The sequence below is a fragment of the Periplaneta americana genome, chromosome 2 (genome assembly GCF_040183065.1).
Source record: "Periplaneta americana isolate PAMFEO1 chromosome 2, P.americana_PAMFEO1_priV1, whole genome shotgun sequence".
Taxonomy (NCBI): Eukaryota; Metazoa; Arthropoda; class Insecta; order Blattodea; family Blattidae; genus Periplaneta; species Periplaneta americana.
This window is the reverse complement of record NC_091118.1, coordinates 63,550,386-63,565,042: the sequence shown is the minus strand read 5'-3', so window position 1 is coordinate 63,565,042 and position 14,657 is coordinate 63,550,386. Positions and strand designations below refer to the sequence as shown.

Below are 14,657 nucleotides of genomic sequence, written 5' to 3'. Positions count from 1 at the left end.
GCTATCACGCCACATAAATTCTTCAGTCATTCATTCATAGTGTTCTGTCCAAGAGCTGGTCTTTCACTGCAAACCCAGCTTTCCCTAATCTTTCCTATTTTCTTCTTTCCTCTTTGTCTTCTCATATGGTCCATATATCTTAAAGTCGTTATCATCTGATATCTTCTTCTGCCCTGAACTTTTTTCCCCATTCACCATTCCTTCCAGTTCATCCTTCAGTAGGCAGTTTCTTCTCGCAGTGACCCAACCAATTCCTTTTCCTCTTTCTGATCAGTTTCAGCATCATTCTTTCTTCACCCACTCTTTCCAACACAGCTTCATTTTTTATTCTGTCTGTCCACTTCACACACTCGATTCTTTTCCATATACACATTTCAAATGCTTCTATTCGCTTCTCTTCACGTCGTCGCGTAATGTCCATGTTTCTGTCCCATACAATTCCACTCTCCATACAAAGCACTTCACTAGTCTCTTCCTTAGTTCTTTTCCCAGAGGTCTGCAGAAGATGCTCCTTTTTTTTATTAAAAGCTTCCTTGGCCATTGCTATCCTCCTTTTGACTTCCTGGTAGCAGCTCATGTTACTGCTTATAGTACAGCCCAAGTATTTGAAGCTGTCCACCTGCTCTACTGCCTCATTTAGAATTCGCATGTTTACTGGTACCTTCTTTATATTTCTTCCTACGACCATGGTCTTCGTCTTATTTGCACTTATCTTCATCTCATATGCTCACAGCTGTCATTTAGCTCCAGTAGCATATCCCTTTGTATCGTCTCCTCTTCTGCTAAAAGTGCCATATCAGCAAATCTTATGCACTTTATTCTTCTTCCTCCTCCTATCACCCCTTCCATGTTCTGAAAACAGTTCTTCACTAATTCCTCCAAGTAGATGGTGAACAGGATATGTGATAAAGGGCATCCTTCACATACTCCTCTCCCTGTTTCACTTCCTTCTGACATTTCTTCTCCTATCCTGACTATGACTCGTTTCATAATAAAGATTACTGAACAACCTTCTCTCTTTCCAATCCACACCCATTATAGATATTATATACTATATTCTGTTGGTGTCAAAATGCAGTTTGAATCAAAAGGTGCCAATTCATTCTATTTTGTGAGGAATGTTGAAGAGAGAACAGACCTATTTTTTTAGATGATTTGTTATAATTATTAATTTTTAATTTAAGTACTAATCTTTAAAGAGCATGTAATTATGTTTCTTTATATCTACGTCATAATTCAATACAGGTATCTGCCCAAGAGGCAGAAATCCAAATCAGTGAATTTTTGCCAGGTCTGTAGCCTATATCTTTCAGCCTATGCTGATATTATTGGTGCAGCAACAAGACCTCGTCTAGAATTTAGAAGAGACTTTCACTGCATTGGAGCTCGCCACTAAGAAAATGGAATTAAAAATTAATCAGGAAAAATTATAGACCTACAAAACTACTAGCTAAGATGAATTTCAGAATATCTTGATAGGAAATTATACAAATTTAAGGCTGTTGTTAACGAGAATAAGGTGCTTAAGAAAATATTTGGGACTAAAAGGGATGAAGTTAGAGGAGAATGGAGAAAATTGCACAACGAAGAACTGCATGCATTGTATTCTTCATTTGACATAATTAGGAACATTTAATCCAGACGTTTGAGATGGAAAAAGGGCATATAGCACGTATGGGTGAATCCAGAAATGCATATAGAGTGTTAGTTGGGAGATCGGACGGAAAAATATCTTTGGGGAGGCCGAGACGTAGATGTGAGGATAATATTAAAATGGATTTGATGGAGGTGGGATATGATTGTAGACTGAATTAATCTTGCTCAGGATAGGGATCGATTGCGGGCTTATGTGAGGGGGACAATGAACCTCTGGGTTACTAAAAAGCCATAACTAAGTAAGTTGTTAGCTTTACTACTTAGGTTCATTAGTAAACTAAATGACTGCTCAGAAGAAATTAAAAAACGTATAATTCTGGCCAACATGTGTAATAATAGATTTGTTTCTGCAGCAGTTTCCAATGGTCAGGAGCATGCGCAAATCGTCTTTATTGTTCCTGCAGCAATAATTTCAAATTCTGACTACTTGCCGATTAAAGTCAGGCGTATTTGCAGTATATTAAACCATCACCAAACCATTTCCTAGCAGTAATGGTCACCACTTCCGAGCAGAAAATGTAAATGTTCTATTTTAGTAGGAGTACTAAAGTGCTACAAAGAGCCATTTCACTTCGGATATGGGGTAAGTATGTACAGTAGTGGCAAAAAAAAAAAAAAAAAAAATCGGACCGAACCTTGTAGCTGATTTCAGAGCCTTGTTCACAGTGACAGCACGACAGACTGGTAACTAAGACTTTCATGGTTCGAATCCTGCCTCGGAAGGAAACTTTTTTTTGTTCCTTATTCAAATTTATTCCCAATACTTTTCGATTGCAGCGATATTTTACTACTTAATTAACTTATTATTCCCAGAACATGAATTTTACCAACTTATTTTCTAATGGCTTTCGAAATGGGCTACGTCAGCAGTCGAAACTACAACAATTTCAATAGATTACTCGCTATCTTGTGATTGCGGGCGTGGCATGTGCATTGGCTCATTTCGGGGACTTTGATTATTCCGTTGGTCCGGGTTTTTTGCCACGACTGTACAGTTTGTGTACCGGAACAAACACCTTTCAGTCAATATCCTTTTTAACATTTTCTGTTATTCTAGAATTCTGGCCACATTCCCTGAATCAATTATATAAACTATGAATTTTTTTTTTAATTAGTCTGAATGTTATGGATAACATAGAGACAGAATTTAACAATGAAAACTGCAATCATGTAACATCCTAATGGAAAGACTGGAGCACAATGAATATAACTGCAACATATCCCTTGCGCTGCAAACCAAAGAGCTGACTATGAAGTAGTTTTCCTTTACACCTCTATACCATAGCACCTACTTGAGTACAGTAACACACACATAGCTTTTGTGCATGGAATAAAGCACTTTAGCTTCACTCTCCTATGTTTAATTCAAATATTTTTGAAAATTGCACTTATCCCTTTGTGCTTTTTTTTAGGTTATTTTACGACACTGTAAAAACATCTTAGGTTATTTAGCGTCTGAATGAGATGGTGATAATGCCGGTGAAATGAATCCGGGTCCAGCACTGATAGTTACCTAGCATTCGCTCATATTGAATTGAAGGAAAACCCCGAAAAAACCTCAACCATGTAACTTGCCCCAACCGGAATTCGAACCCGGACCACCTGGTTTCGCGGCCAGATGCGCTAACCGTTACTCGACAGGTGTGGACCCTTTGTGCTTTAGACGCCTCATTTAAAGTCTCATAAATGTCCACCATTTCAAGCTGTTGCCTTTACATGCGTTGCAATAAGAGTTCTTTCGTATCGAAGAAGATACACGCGTCGTGTGAAAGATTTACCGCAAATATTGCATGTAAAAGGTCTCTCCGTGTTGTGCGTACAAAGATGTTGATACAGGAGAGATCGTCTAGTGAAACATTTCCCACAAATATTACAATCAAATGGTCTGTCCCCACTATGTGTTATGTTATGTTGAGTCAAATCGTACTGACGTGCAAATGTATTTCCACATGTGTCACATTTATAACGTTTCTCTCCACTGTGTGAGACTAAATGTCGAATTAGAGAAGAACGTACCGGAAAACATTTACCACAGACATCACAACTGAAAGGTCTCTCTCCGCTGTGTATGAGAAAATGATGATTAAGACTCATTCGTCGTGTAAATGTCTTCCCACACGTTTCGCATTTGAATCTTTCACCTGAATGAGTGCTGCTGTGTTCATCAAGTTGTGAACGCTCCGTGAAACATTTATCACAAACTCTGCATTTGAAAGATGTCTCTCCATTGTCATTGTCAACAAAGGCTTGACCAACACTATTACTATCTGTGAATTCTTCAAAGGGTTCGTGATGTGCGATTTTATCACAAACATCATTACTGTCGTCTGCTTTTTGAAGGTTAAAGTCGAAAGTTGGTTCACTTCCGTATATGTTTGCATGGTGATCATTATGCTGGGTAATATAAGATCTGGAAAAAATTAATTTAAATAACTTTCTCATTCGTCTCGTTTGAGTGGGTAAAGAAAGAATGATGGTGAAACTATCAGAAAGAGGAAAAGGAATTGGTTGGGGTACTGGCTGAGAAGAAGCTATCTATTGAAGGATAGACTGAAAGGAATGGTGAACGAGAGAACAGTTTGGGGCAGAATTAGATACAAGATGATGGAAGACATTTATATGGATCATATGCAGAGACAAAGAGAAAGGCAGAAAATAGGAAAGATTAGAAAAGCTCGGTTTGCGGTGAAAGACTGCCCTTGGGCAGAATACTATGAATGAATATCTCGTTTATGATTCTATGCAATGTATGGATTACAGGTAACGCAAATTTATGTTCATTATGCTATTTCTAAAATTGAATTTTGACATAGACAATGGCTGGCAAATATTAGCTCTAGCCCTGTTTATTTAGGATCTAGTTCCTTCAAGTGTTGTAAATCTGTGACAAAGGATTTGCAGTTTTACTTCAATTTCCAATCAAGACATACATCCTAAACAATTCTTAATGACCTTGGCCAGATATGAACTTGTGACAATTAGACTTACTGGCAAGATGGCATGCAGTGTTAACTCAAGGGATTACCGTGGTTATTTGTTGGTTTGAACGTTCCCCATAAGGATCCTATGGAATTCATTTCCTGAGAAAAACTGTACAGCTTTAGACACAAAAAATGATCGATCTTCTGTAGCATGAATATAACTATGGAAAGGATGTTTATTTTGAATCCAATTCACTCTCTGAATATATCTTTGTTATAGATTAGTTGTAACAATAATTGATCTAGAAACAGGCAAAAGAAAAAAAAAACAAAGGCAAATAGAGCAGAGCCGTGCATAGGAAGTTCGTTCACGAGTAATCCTAAGCTGTTATGGAATCAAATGAAGTGTTCTGAAGGGGACAACGTATGACAGACGGTTTTTTTAAAGATGGTACAGTGGATAACTTTCCGTTGACGATTTAATTGGTGTACATTTTTTAACCAAAAGCAATCATTTTTAAAATTAGTCTTGCAATTGTTTGAACCGCTTTACTGATAAGTTACAAATTGTCCAGCTGTGGAACAACAGTTGGCATGTCTGATCGCGAAACGTGAAACAAGAGGGCCCAAGTTCAAATCCTGGTTGGGTTTTTTTCCGGGGTTTTCCCTCAACCCATTAATAGAAAATACTGCGTAACTTTCGGTGCTTGATCCAGGACTCAATTCGCCAGCATTATCACGGCATTATCACCTTCATCTCACTCAGACGCTAGATAACCATAGCAGTTGGTAAAGCATAACAAAATAACCAATTAAAAAAAGTTACAAATGCTGCCATGTTACTTACGAAATTTAAAATTAAAAAAAAAAAGGAATGCATAAAACACTATAAAATATTATAATTTCTATGTTGGTAACACTGGAGTGTTATAAAACTATTGTAACAGTGAGTGCTATAATATGTAATTTTTAGTTTGGGTGTCCTGCAGTGGTAAAGCTAAGGCGTAAATATTGGGTATGCTGAAAAAATCTGCTTATCTTTTAGCTTTTTATAGAGTAGATGCTTATCAGCTTTTCTTTAACATTTTTTTGTGACACAGACCCCACAAGAAGATGATGACCATTGATTTCCACTGCCAAACAGAATACAGGTGAAACAATATAATTTGTATCAGAGAACCCAGTTAGCCAAGGATATTTCTTATACCATGAAAACTGAAAATTTCTAATGTATGACTTGAGGCTTTCCCGGTGTTTGATGTAGAAAAACTCTTCTCAGGTTCTCAGCCAGGTGAGTTGGAGATTAGCTTCTAAGCTTTCGACGGCTAGCTCTGCCATCTTCTTCAGGGACTTGAAGAAGATGGCAGAGCTAGCTGTCGAAAGCTTGGAAGCTAATCTCCAACTCACCTGGCTGAGAACCCAAGAAGAGTTTTTCTGAAAATTTCTATTTTGTCTTCCTCCATCCGCTATTTTAATATGTAAATTTGGTAACGATCTCCTATGTAAGCACATTTTGTTTCATATGTTCAACTTGAAAACGGTTTCTCTTTTAATTCTACAAATAATTACCTGAATTTTCTCTCAGTATGAGCCATTTTACAGAAAATTAATACGTAACACACATACGCATGCAATTTTGATTAAACTAAACTCAACAATGCAGCACTTTCTGAGAACACCAATATAATGCGATGTAATATTGTGATGGAAGGCTAGCCTCGTCCTGTACGGAGATGTAGCGAATTGATACCCCCTCGCAGTTCCCCCCTCAAGCTTGCGAGTCAAGGTTGTAGCCATGCCTTTAGGGGCTTTTACCTCAAGTCTCACTGCTTGCACTGCACTCTCCATACTGGAATGACTGCCAACAGTGAACTTAAGAATGAAAGGATCGGATTGCAACCAAGTGTTACGATATATCGTTATTACGAACTTACAGGCCTACTGTTACTAGGAATAATAACTGAAATTTTTTGGGTAGGATAAGCATCTTGAGAGTTTCGCCAATGGTGTCTTGTGTTAGAAGATCTTTTAGCATATTTTGTATGGTTTGCTGCTCGAGTGCGAAATAAAATAAAATAACATTACTGGGGACATTATATGTATCTTATTACCTCGGAAAGGATTTGTTAGGTACCAAAAGTTAAAAATGACACCAGGTATACTTGACTGAATATAATGGTTAGGACTGTTTTGAGATCTTGTTCACAATATTCTGAAATTTAACAGAGGAAAGTTGGGTCACAAACACTCCAGAATGAATCTAGTAAATGGTGCTTGATATTTATAAATATTGGTTGAGACTGCTTATTAAAACTTGTGTTTGGAAACCAAGCACTGCCAACTGAAGCCATCCATAAGACTACATTAATGGAAGTTGTATCTAAAACCAAAGTCTAGTATATACAGTCACGAAGCTCAATATGTAGGGAATATGCATCCATAGACAGTTGCTAACCACCAGGATCGCTACTATCGCCTCATCACAGACAATGCAAAATAGTACCAGTCCAGTCTATTGTTTCTAGTACCCTCAACAACTCAAGCTTCATGACTATATATACTAGACTGTGCTAATACTATGAAATAGCGCGAACTTCGTCAATTAAACAACAAACAGAGTTTAATTTACTACAACTGACTACTGCACTCAAGCCCAGCAGCATAATCTATACCAGAGTTTGATTATTGCTTGTTCGTTTATAACTGTAGCTAGTTGGAATACTAGCTTTTAGTATCTAAATATCAGTTTCCTTCTTATTACATTAGGTATATACAATGACCATATTTTAAAGCATAAAGAGAAGCATGGTTAAGCATAAAGATAGGCTGAGGAAAGAGTGCTTACCTTCCCTTCAGAATTTCGCATTCATCCTTCAGTTCTACTTCTTTTGGAGTGTCACACCAAGATTTTTCTTCCTTAATAAACAAAAAATAAAAATTGGTTTCACTGATAATTCATATGTTATACGTATAGAACCATACTCGTACATCAAAACACTATTCATTTATTAAATATAGACTTAGAGTGTGGGCAGAAAGTAACTCCCTATTGGAAATCACTAATAAATTTTGTAGGCTATACATTAATGTATTGTCATGAAACTTACAGGATGTTTTCTTTACAGTGGTAGAAAGTGACCCATAATGGCGCATCGCACGACACTGCAGGAGAAATCTCATTTATCTGCTCATTACGAAGTCTGGTGTTGTCATACAGGTGCAGAGATGATGGCGGACAGCACATGGGCCTTGCACTACAGTGGATCCCAAGACCATCAAGAATTGTCATTACAAAATCATGAACACAGGATCTGTGGTGGATATTCGCAGAAGTGATTGTTCTTCAATTCCAGGCAGAAGAAAATGTGCATTTGGTATGGGATTTGCTCATCAGAAGCACCAAAATGTCAAAACAACAGGCCTCTCATGAAAGTGGTCTTACCCGCTACATGATGCGACATTTTTTAAACAAGGAATTAAATATTCGTTCGTGTAAACTGCATTACTGTCAAGAACTATCAGCATAAGACTGTAACCATCTTGTGAACCTTCTTGGAACTTCCGGTGAACTTATCCCATGCCATTTCCACATTTTCCTCTGACATGGAGCTCTGTCCTGCAATGTCTCGCAATGTGTCATTATGGTGTCATTTACCACTGTAAAAGAAAACATCCTACATGTTTCATGAAAAAACATTAATATATACTAATATTGGAGCGCAAGAGGTCAAATAACTTTATTGTCAAATGCCTGGCATTAGAAAACAACAACAACATTAATATATACTATAAGGTGACATTTATTTTTTAAGGTGACATATATTTACTTAGCCTGACGAGTTACTCGCTTGGTTTGAATTGTAAATTTAAAAAAATAGCTTCTAAGAGGGTCTTAGACTAGAAGTGTTCAGTTTAAATGTAGTTCTGTTTATAAGTATGAATAAGGGTGTAATTGTTTGTGTTATTTGAACTGTTGTATCAGTGACAATTTATTGTGTCAATGAAATGTTCTATAGTGTCAGTGAAATATGTTATATAGTGTCAGTGAAATGTATCATAGTGCCAGTACAGTGAGTGAGATGAAAGTAAGGTGAAAGATTATTATCAGTACCAATGTGAAACTTATGTAGGGCCTATACATATGTAGGTTGTAATGTAAAATTAAGTTCAATTATTAATTAGGCTATTTTATGTATTATTATTGATTGTAATTATTGTGTATAAATGTTGTGTATTCTAATTGTATCGTGTATATAATTGTATTGTATATTATAACTTCATTGTGTATTGTTTATATTGTGTCCACTGCCACTGGGTGCTTGCCCACTTGCAGTGTAAAAAAATACATACAGTACATATACAGCATTTATTAACAATTTCCAGTAGGAAGTTACTTTCCACTCACCCTGTAGATGACATAGGGAGACATTAAGTCTCTATGTACAGAGCATTCAATGTCGAGCACCCCCATTATTTTGGGAACTCCATATGGAAAAGTCAACCCATGATTCTCAGTACTCAGGTGAGTCGAATGATGCTGTACTTAACGCACTTTATCTGGTATTCAGGCAATCACTTGTATTTACCACAGTCCAGGCAGGTTATTTGAGGTCAAGATAACTTTAAAACGTACATTACGGTGTATAAAAACAGACACTATTAGTGACTAGCGAAGAACACTACAGCAATTAGTGAATATAGGTTTAAATCTGTGAAAAAATTTCCGTTGTATATGTCCTAAGCAAGTCAATGATAAGAGACTATAATTATAAGAAGTTTTGCACTATCAGTTTGATGTTGGAGAGGACAGCAAACAGGTGAAGGACTATTTTAATAGAAGAAAAATTGTATGACATTGAAACAGAAAGAAATCGAAGAAAATCTGTCAATTACCTAGCAGAGCAGCATACAATTTCAAGTGAATCCACACACATATAGCAGCCAAATTACTGAAATTGTGGTTGCATAAGATTTCAGTGATTCAAAGATTGGCTAATCCTGAGAGCTAGGATTCTGTTTTGTAATTGGTTTCTGGAGTGTGTACATGACGGCACTGTGAATCCAAAACTGTTATTTTTTTTACTAACGAAGCATCACTACATTTATCTAAATATGTAAATTCCCAAAACAATCAATATTTGAGTTCAGAAGCATCTTAGCTATTACATGAGCAACCATTACACGACATTCGTAATGTTCCTCATACTAGAGTCCTGCCTTTGATCACCTAAATGCTCCAAGCAACCCGCAGCAGTGTACGTGTACAGTATATAGAGTATAGCTCGGTGGCACCACCCTTCATCTGCACAGTTGCGTTCTGCTTTTCAGTGAATGAAGTACGCGGTCAACATGCCAAAACAAACCGAAGACAAGTGCTTGACGATCACTGCTCTGATTGAAGAATGTGGTAAGGAGTATTTCATGCAAAAAGAAGAAAACATTTTCTGGAAGGTATGCAACACAGAAATAAAAACCAACAAACGGCATTTTATAGAGAAACATTGCAACACGAAAACATGTTACATGTGCAAAAGAACTGTCTACAAAGCATGGAAACGTGCCTTCCACTTCCGACTTTTCCGCTATTGAGTCTGAATTTTACAATAACTTGTATAAAATGTTGGTATTAGTGGATATTCCATTTGAAAAGATCGAAAATAGTCACTTTCAAGAATTCATGGAAAAATATACAGAAAGAAAACTTCCTTGTGCAACAACATTACGTAGATATCATTTACTGCCCTGCTATGAAAATGTGGTAGCTTGCATAAGGGACTCTGAAAATGTTTATGATAATTCATTGTAATGCATAGACGCTCGTAAAGTTCATAGAAGATATAGTTTTGTTTAATGAGATGTATGTCTTTTCAACTAATAATTCCAACCTGTACAACGTCTACAGTATGTAATTGCAATATATTTATTGTAAAAATAATATTTGTTTGACTTAAAATAAATAATTTATTCTTACTGAGTCTTATAAGATAATAATTTGTAGCTTGACTACTGTAAAATATATCGTACCTACTGTTCGCAACATACACACACAGAGACGCAAGATGTAAACACACAGCACAGTACCGGGGAGACTGATTCGCTGCTGCTTGCACTGTTTTGATTGACAGGGCTCTCTGTACATAGTGAGGTTAGAAATGCTCGACTTACACCTAACTTGTATTCAAAGTGACTGAAGGCAAAGCTCTACTCGTAACATTACACAGTTCACCACTGTGGAGTAATGGTTAGCATGCCTGACCGTGAAATGAGCAGGCCCAGGTTCAAATCCTGCTTGGGACAAGTTAAATGATTGCGTTGTTGTTTAATACCTGGCATCTGCCAATGAAGTCATTAGCGCTCTTGCTCTCCAGTACTTTTCAATTAGGTCTCTCTCTCCAGACAGTGTGCTGCAGGTTTTCAGATGTTCATATCAGTTTGAGTGCTGCATAGAGTGCAGGATGGTGAAGTCAGAATTCCTATTTTGTAGAGGTGGCTCGCTAAACAATCATGGCCTGTACGCAATCTAGAAGCTGCTGCTGCTACTACTGTTTTTCTTCGCCCTTGAGGAACTGCATCTGGGTTGGACAGAGGGATGTTCCATTTCTTGTCTGCAGCAGTTTTTTGCAATTCTTGCGAGTACTGTTGTCAGAGTTTTGTTTTTATTACTCGTTTTATTGATGAAAATAGAAAATTGACTTTAATTTTGTTTGTAATAATGTTGTTCCTTTCCTTGCAAGCATGTCGGCCAGTTCATTCCACAAAGGTTGAGTATTTTTCGGGATTTTTCCCAACTCATTAAGAGCAAATGCTGGGCATCTTTCGGCACTGGACCTGGAATCGTTTCTCTTGACATTATCACCTTCATCTCATTCAGATGCTAATTAACCACAGCAGTTAATAAAGCGTGGTAAAATAACCAATTGATAGAAATAACATTAGCACAACATCTGTGCTTGGTGTTCAACAAAGCATTGAAGTGATATGAAGCTTACCTATTAGCAGGTGGACATCACTTCGAACAGTTTTTGTAATTTAAGGTAAGATTCAACACTATGATAGCATTTAATTAATCTCTTGCATCTATTGAAGAGCAGTCTACTCTTTCGCATTTGATGGTGAAAGTGAGTTCGGTTATGACGAATGAAGAGTTAGTAGGCCTAATAGGTCATGAAAGGCCAGTATGTGTTGGGGATGCTCGAGATTGGAAACCTTGCACATAAGTCTATTGCTTCATATAGGGCTACTGAAGTTTACTTGAAAAACCATGCATTTTTATGCAAGACAGTGCCACCATCCTTACAGTAAATGACAGATTAAGTTTTTGGGGAACATGTAGGCTCTGGCCTACTGTGACTCCCCCCATTCCTCCCCTGATTTAAATATCTATGTGTGACTTTTATTTATGAGGTACATTAAAAGAGAAAGTTTACACAAACAATCCTAATTCTCTGGAGGAACGGAAAGAAAATATTAAGCAGTAAATTTATGCCATTCCACGTGAACAACTTCGACATTATTATGTCAATGAACATCTTTAAAAGGTTCAAAATTTGTTTAGAAGCAGAAGGTCGTCACTTCGAAACAATGATATATCACAAAATAAGTTCTATGGACAGTAAAAGTGCATTAAAAATACTCGGCTTTCCCTAGTGCACAATACAGGTAAAGTGTCATGACAAGTCCCGACCGAATGCTAATAGGTAGGCTAACTGGAAACCTTGTTGACGTCAGAGCAAAATAATTTAATCTTTATTAAGACTCAAAGAAACAATTATTTTCAAACAAATATAGTAATAGAATTTTCAGCAGTATCTTATAAAGACCACTGTGGAAAAATATAATAAGTCCAAAATTATGGATTTTCTGTTTTAGATGTCATTTAATAACTCTGGTAGTGTAGATTTGTGTAGTTTAACTGTACTGAATAACCTCATTACTCAAAAGAAATAAAAAAATTATAACCCAAAGAAAACAGAAAATAATGGGTATTGAAACTTTCAACTTACTCTCCTGGAAAAACAGTAAAACATGACTTATTAGGTTCTTCTCCTGTACTCTTTATATTCTTTTGGTGCTGGAACTAATACTAAAGAGCATATATTTTTAATGCAATCTTCGTTAAAACGTCATAGTAAATAAAAAATAATTTGACAGATATTCTGTAAAGGAAGTAGTATGGAACTCACAAGCAAATATGTGTTCAAGTATACTTACGTCGTCCTCATACTTGATTGGGAAGACTTCTGCATCAATTGGAGCTTTTTCTTCTTTCACAGCTGTTACAGATTTACATCTAAGTTCACAAGTCCCATTGCTTGAATTAGAGTCAGTTTTGATTACATCCATGCTGACGTACAACCATTAAATAATTTTACCTATGAAGTAAACCGAAATTAATTGCAGAAGATATAAAACACAAACACAAAGATAATACTCGTACGTTTTTATAAAGTGATTGTAAGTAGGTCTAGTGACTTACACTCTCCTCTAATAACGTAATTCATAAATCCATATCTTACATGTACTTAATTACGTGTCATCATATGAGCCGTTCAAAGCAAGAGTGGTTTAAGTCAAAAATGGGTAATGAGGGTTAAAGTAAACATTCTGTAAAATACAGCGCAAAGTAGCAATTAATATTCAATTTATTTAAACTATTAGTAGTCAGTGGATAACAAGAAGGCCATATTAATTGCTACTTTGTGCTGTATTTTACAGAATTTTTACTTTAAACCTCATTACCCAATTTTGACTTACACCATTTTTGCTCTGAACGGCTCATATATAGTTGTGTCCCCAGTTAGATTAAATTTGGAGCTTAGCTTGCTTTTATTTATTGTATTGGATACATTTTTGTACAAAAATAGGCAATACGTATTCTAGTATATGAGCACTAATAAAAGCTACAACAACAACCAAATTTCTTGGCTTACAAATCGATAATATATTAAATGGGAAAAGTCATATTAAAGAAATTACTCCCAAACTAAATTCAGCATGTTTTGCTATTAGATCTATGCAAGTGATTGTAAATATCAATACCTTCAAAACAATATACTTTGCATACTTCCACTCACTAATGAGTTTTGGAATAATATTCTGGAAAAATTCTACAGATAGTAACAGTATATTGCTACTACAAAACATCATATTTTTTCGAATAAGCAGCGCACCCCAATTTGAAAAGAAAAAGAAATCAACAAAAGTATTCACGACAAATTAAAAACAATTGAACAAAGTTCACTTAAGGGTGTCCCAACAAGAACCCCGAATTTAATAATGTGAATAAATGCAACAAAAACAGATAACAGTGCCGCAAACCCAACAATAACAAGACATTGTTGGGATATTACTCCACTGTCTTGTTGTTGGTTTGGCGGCATTGTTAGCTGTTCTTGTTGCATCTATTCACACTATTAAATCTGGCACTCTTATTGGGACATCCTTCAGTTTTAAGTATTTTGCTGCAAGTAAAGGATCGCAATCTCATACCTTCAGTGGTACTCCATTTTCAGAATTAAAAATATAAGCCGCACAAACCATAGGCCCACAATTGTCACTCCTGAACTTGATTCTGACACATGTACTACTAATACAAACCCATTTAACAATGTTAACAATTGAAATACCCGCACGGGAAGACAACCGCATGCCCTACCATCTCAGGAGTTACACAGGAGGAAAACTGGGCAATGTTGCGAACTGCATTTCGAATAAGTCGCGCACCCGCATGTCTTTACTTGTAGGTATTTTTTTTTTGTCTTGTACAGAGGAGGGATCCGAAGGCTTACACTGAAGCCTGAGGCTTTTTGTGCTTACCACTTTTATTCTTGTGAATGATTGGGTAGCCGAACAGCCGCTCTCTAGCCTATTTCGTGGGGGGGGGGGGGGTGGGAAGCGCGTCGGGTATTCGAGAATATACGATATATCATAACTTAACCTAATCAGTAATCACCATGCCATTATTAAGTAGTTCTATGGAATCTAGATAATAAATTATTACCGGCATAAAAAATGAAGCACGTTTAATTATTATTAGGCTATTTTGAAATTACACAGGCAATCTCTCAACTTATTATCGTT

At 36.5% G+C, this 14,657-nt stretch overlaps 1 protein-coding gene across 6 annotated transcripts in view; it reads right to left on the bottom strand.

Moving 5' to 3' along the window:
- Nucleotides 1–1,189: 1,189 nt before the first annotated feature.
- The window catches only part of LOC138694295 (zinc finger protein 70-like), a 249,443-nt gene continuing 235,975 nt past the window's right edge, over nucleotides 1,190–14,657 (bottom strand). For 2 of the 6 annotated variants that reach the window (XM_069817860.1, XM_069817861.1), the window contains exons 2-4: nucleotides 12,789–12,949; nucleotides 7,423–7,493; nucleotides 1,194–4,066 (exon numbers count right to left, since the gene is read on the bottom strand). In XM_069817860.1, coding sequence (XP_069673961.1) covers nucleotides 3,355–4,066; nucleotides 7,423–7,493; nucleotides 12,789–12,920 — 915 coding nt within the window. In that variant the 5' untranslated portion in view covers nucleotides 12,921–12,949 and the 3' untranslated portion in view covers nucleotides 1,194–3,354. Of the gene's footprint in view, nucleotides 4,067–7,422; nucleotides 7,494–12,788; nucleotides 12,950–14,657 lie in introns of all 6 variants that reach the window. The other 4 variants (XM_069817863.1, XM_069817862.1, XM_069817869.1 and 1 more) reach the window with 4 other exon arrangements.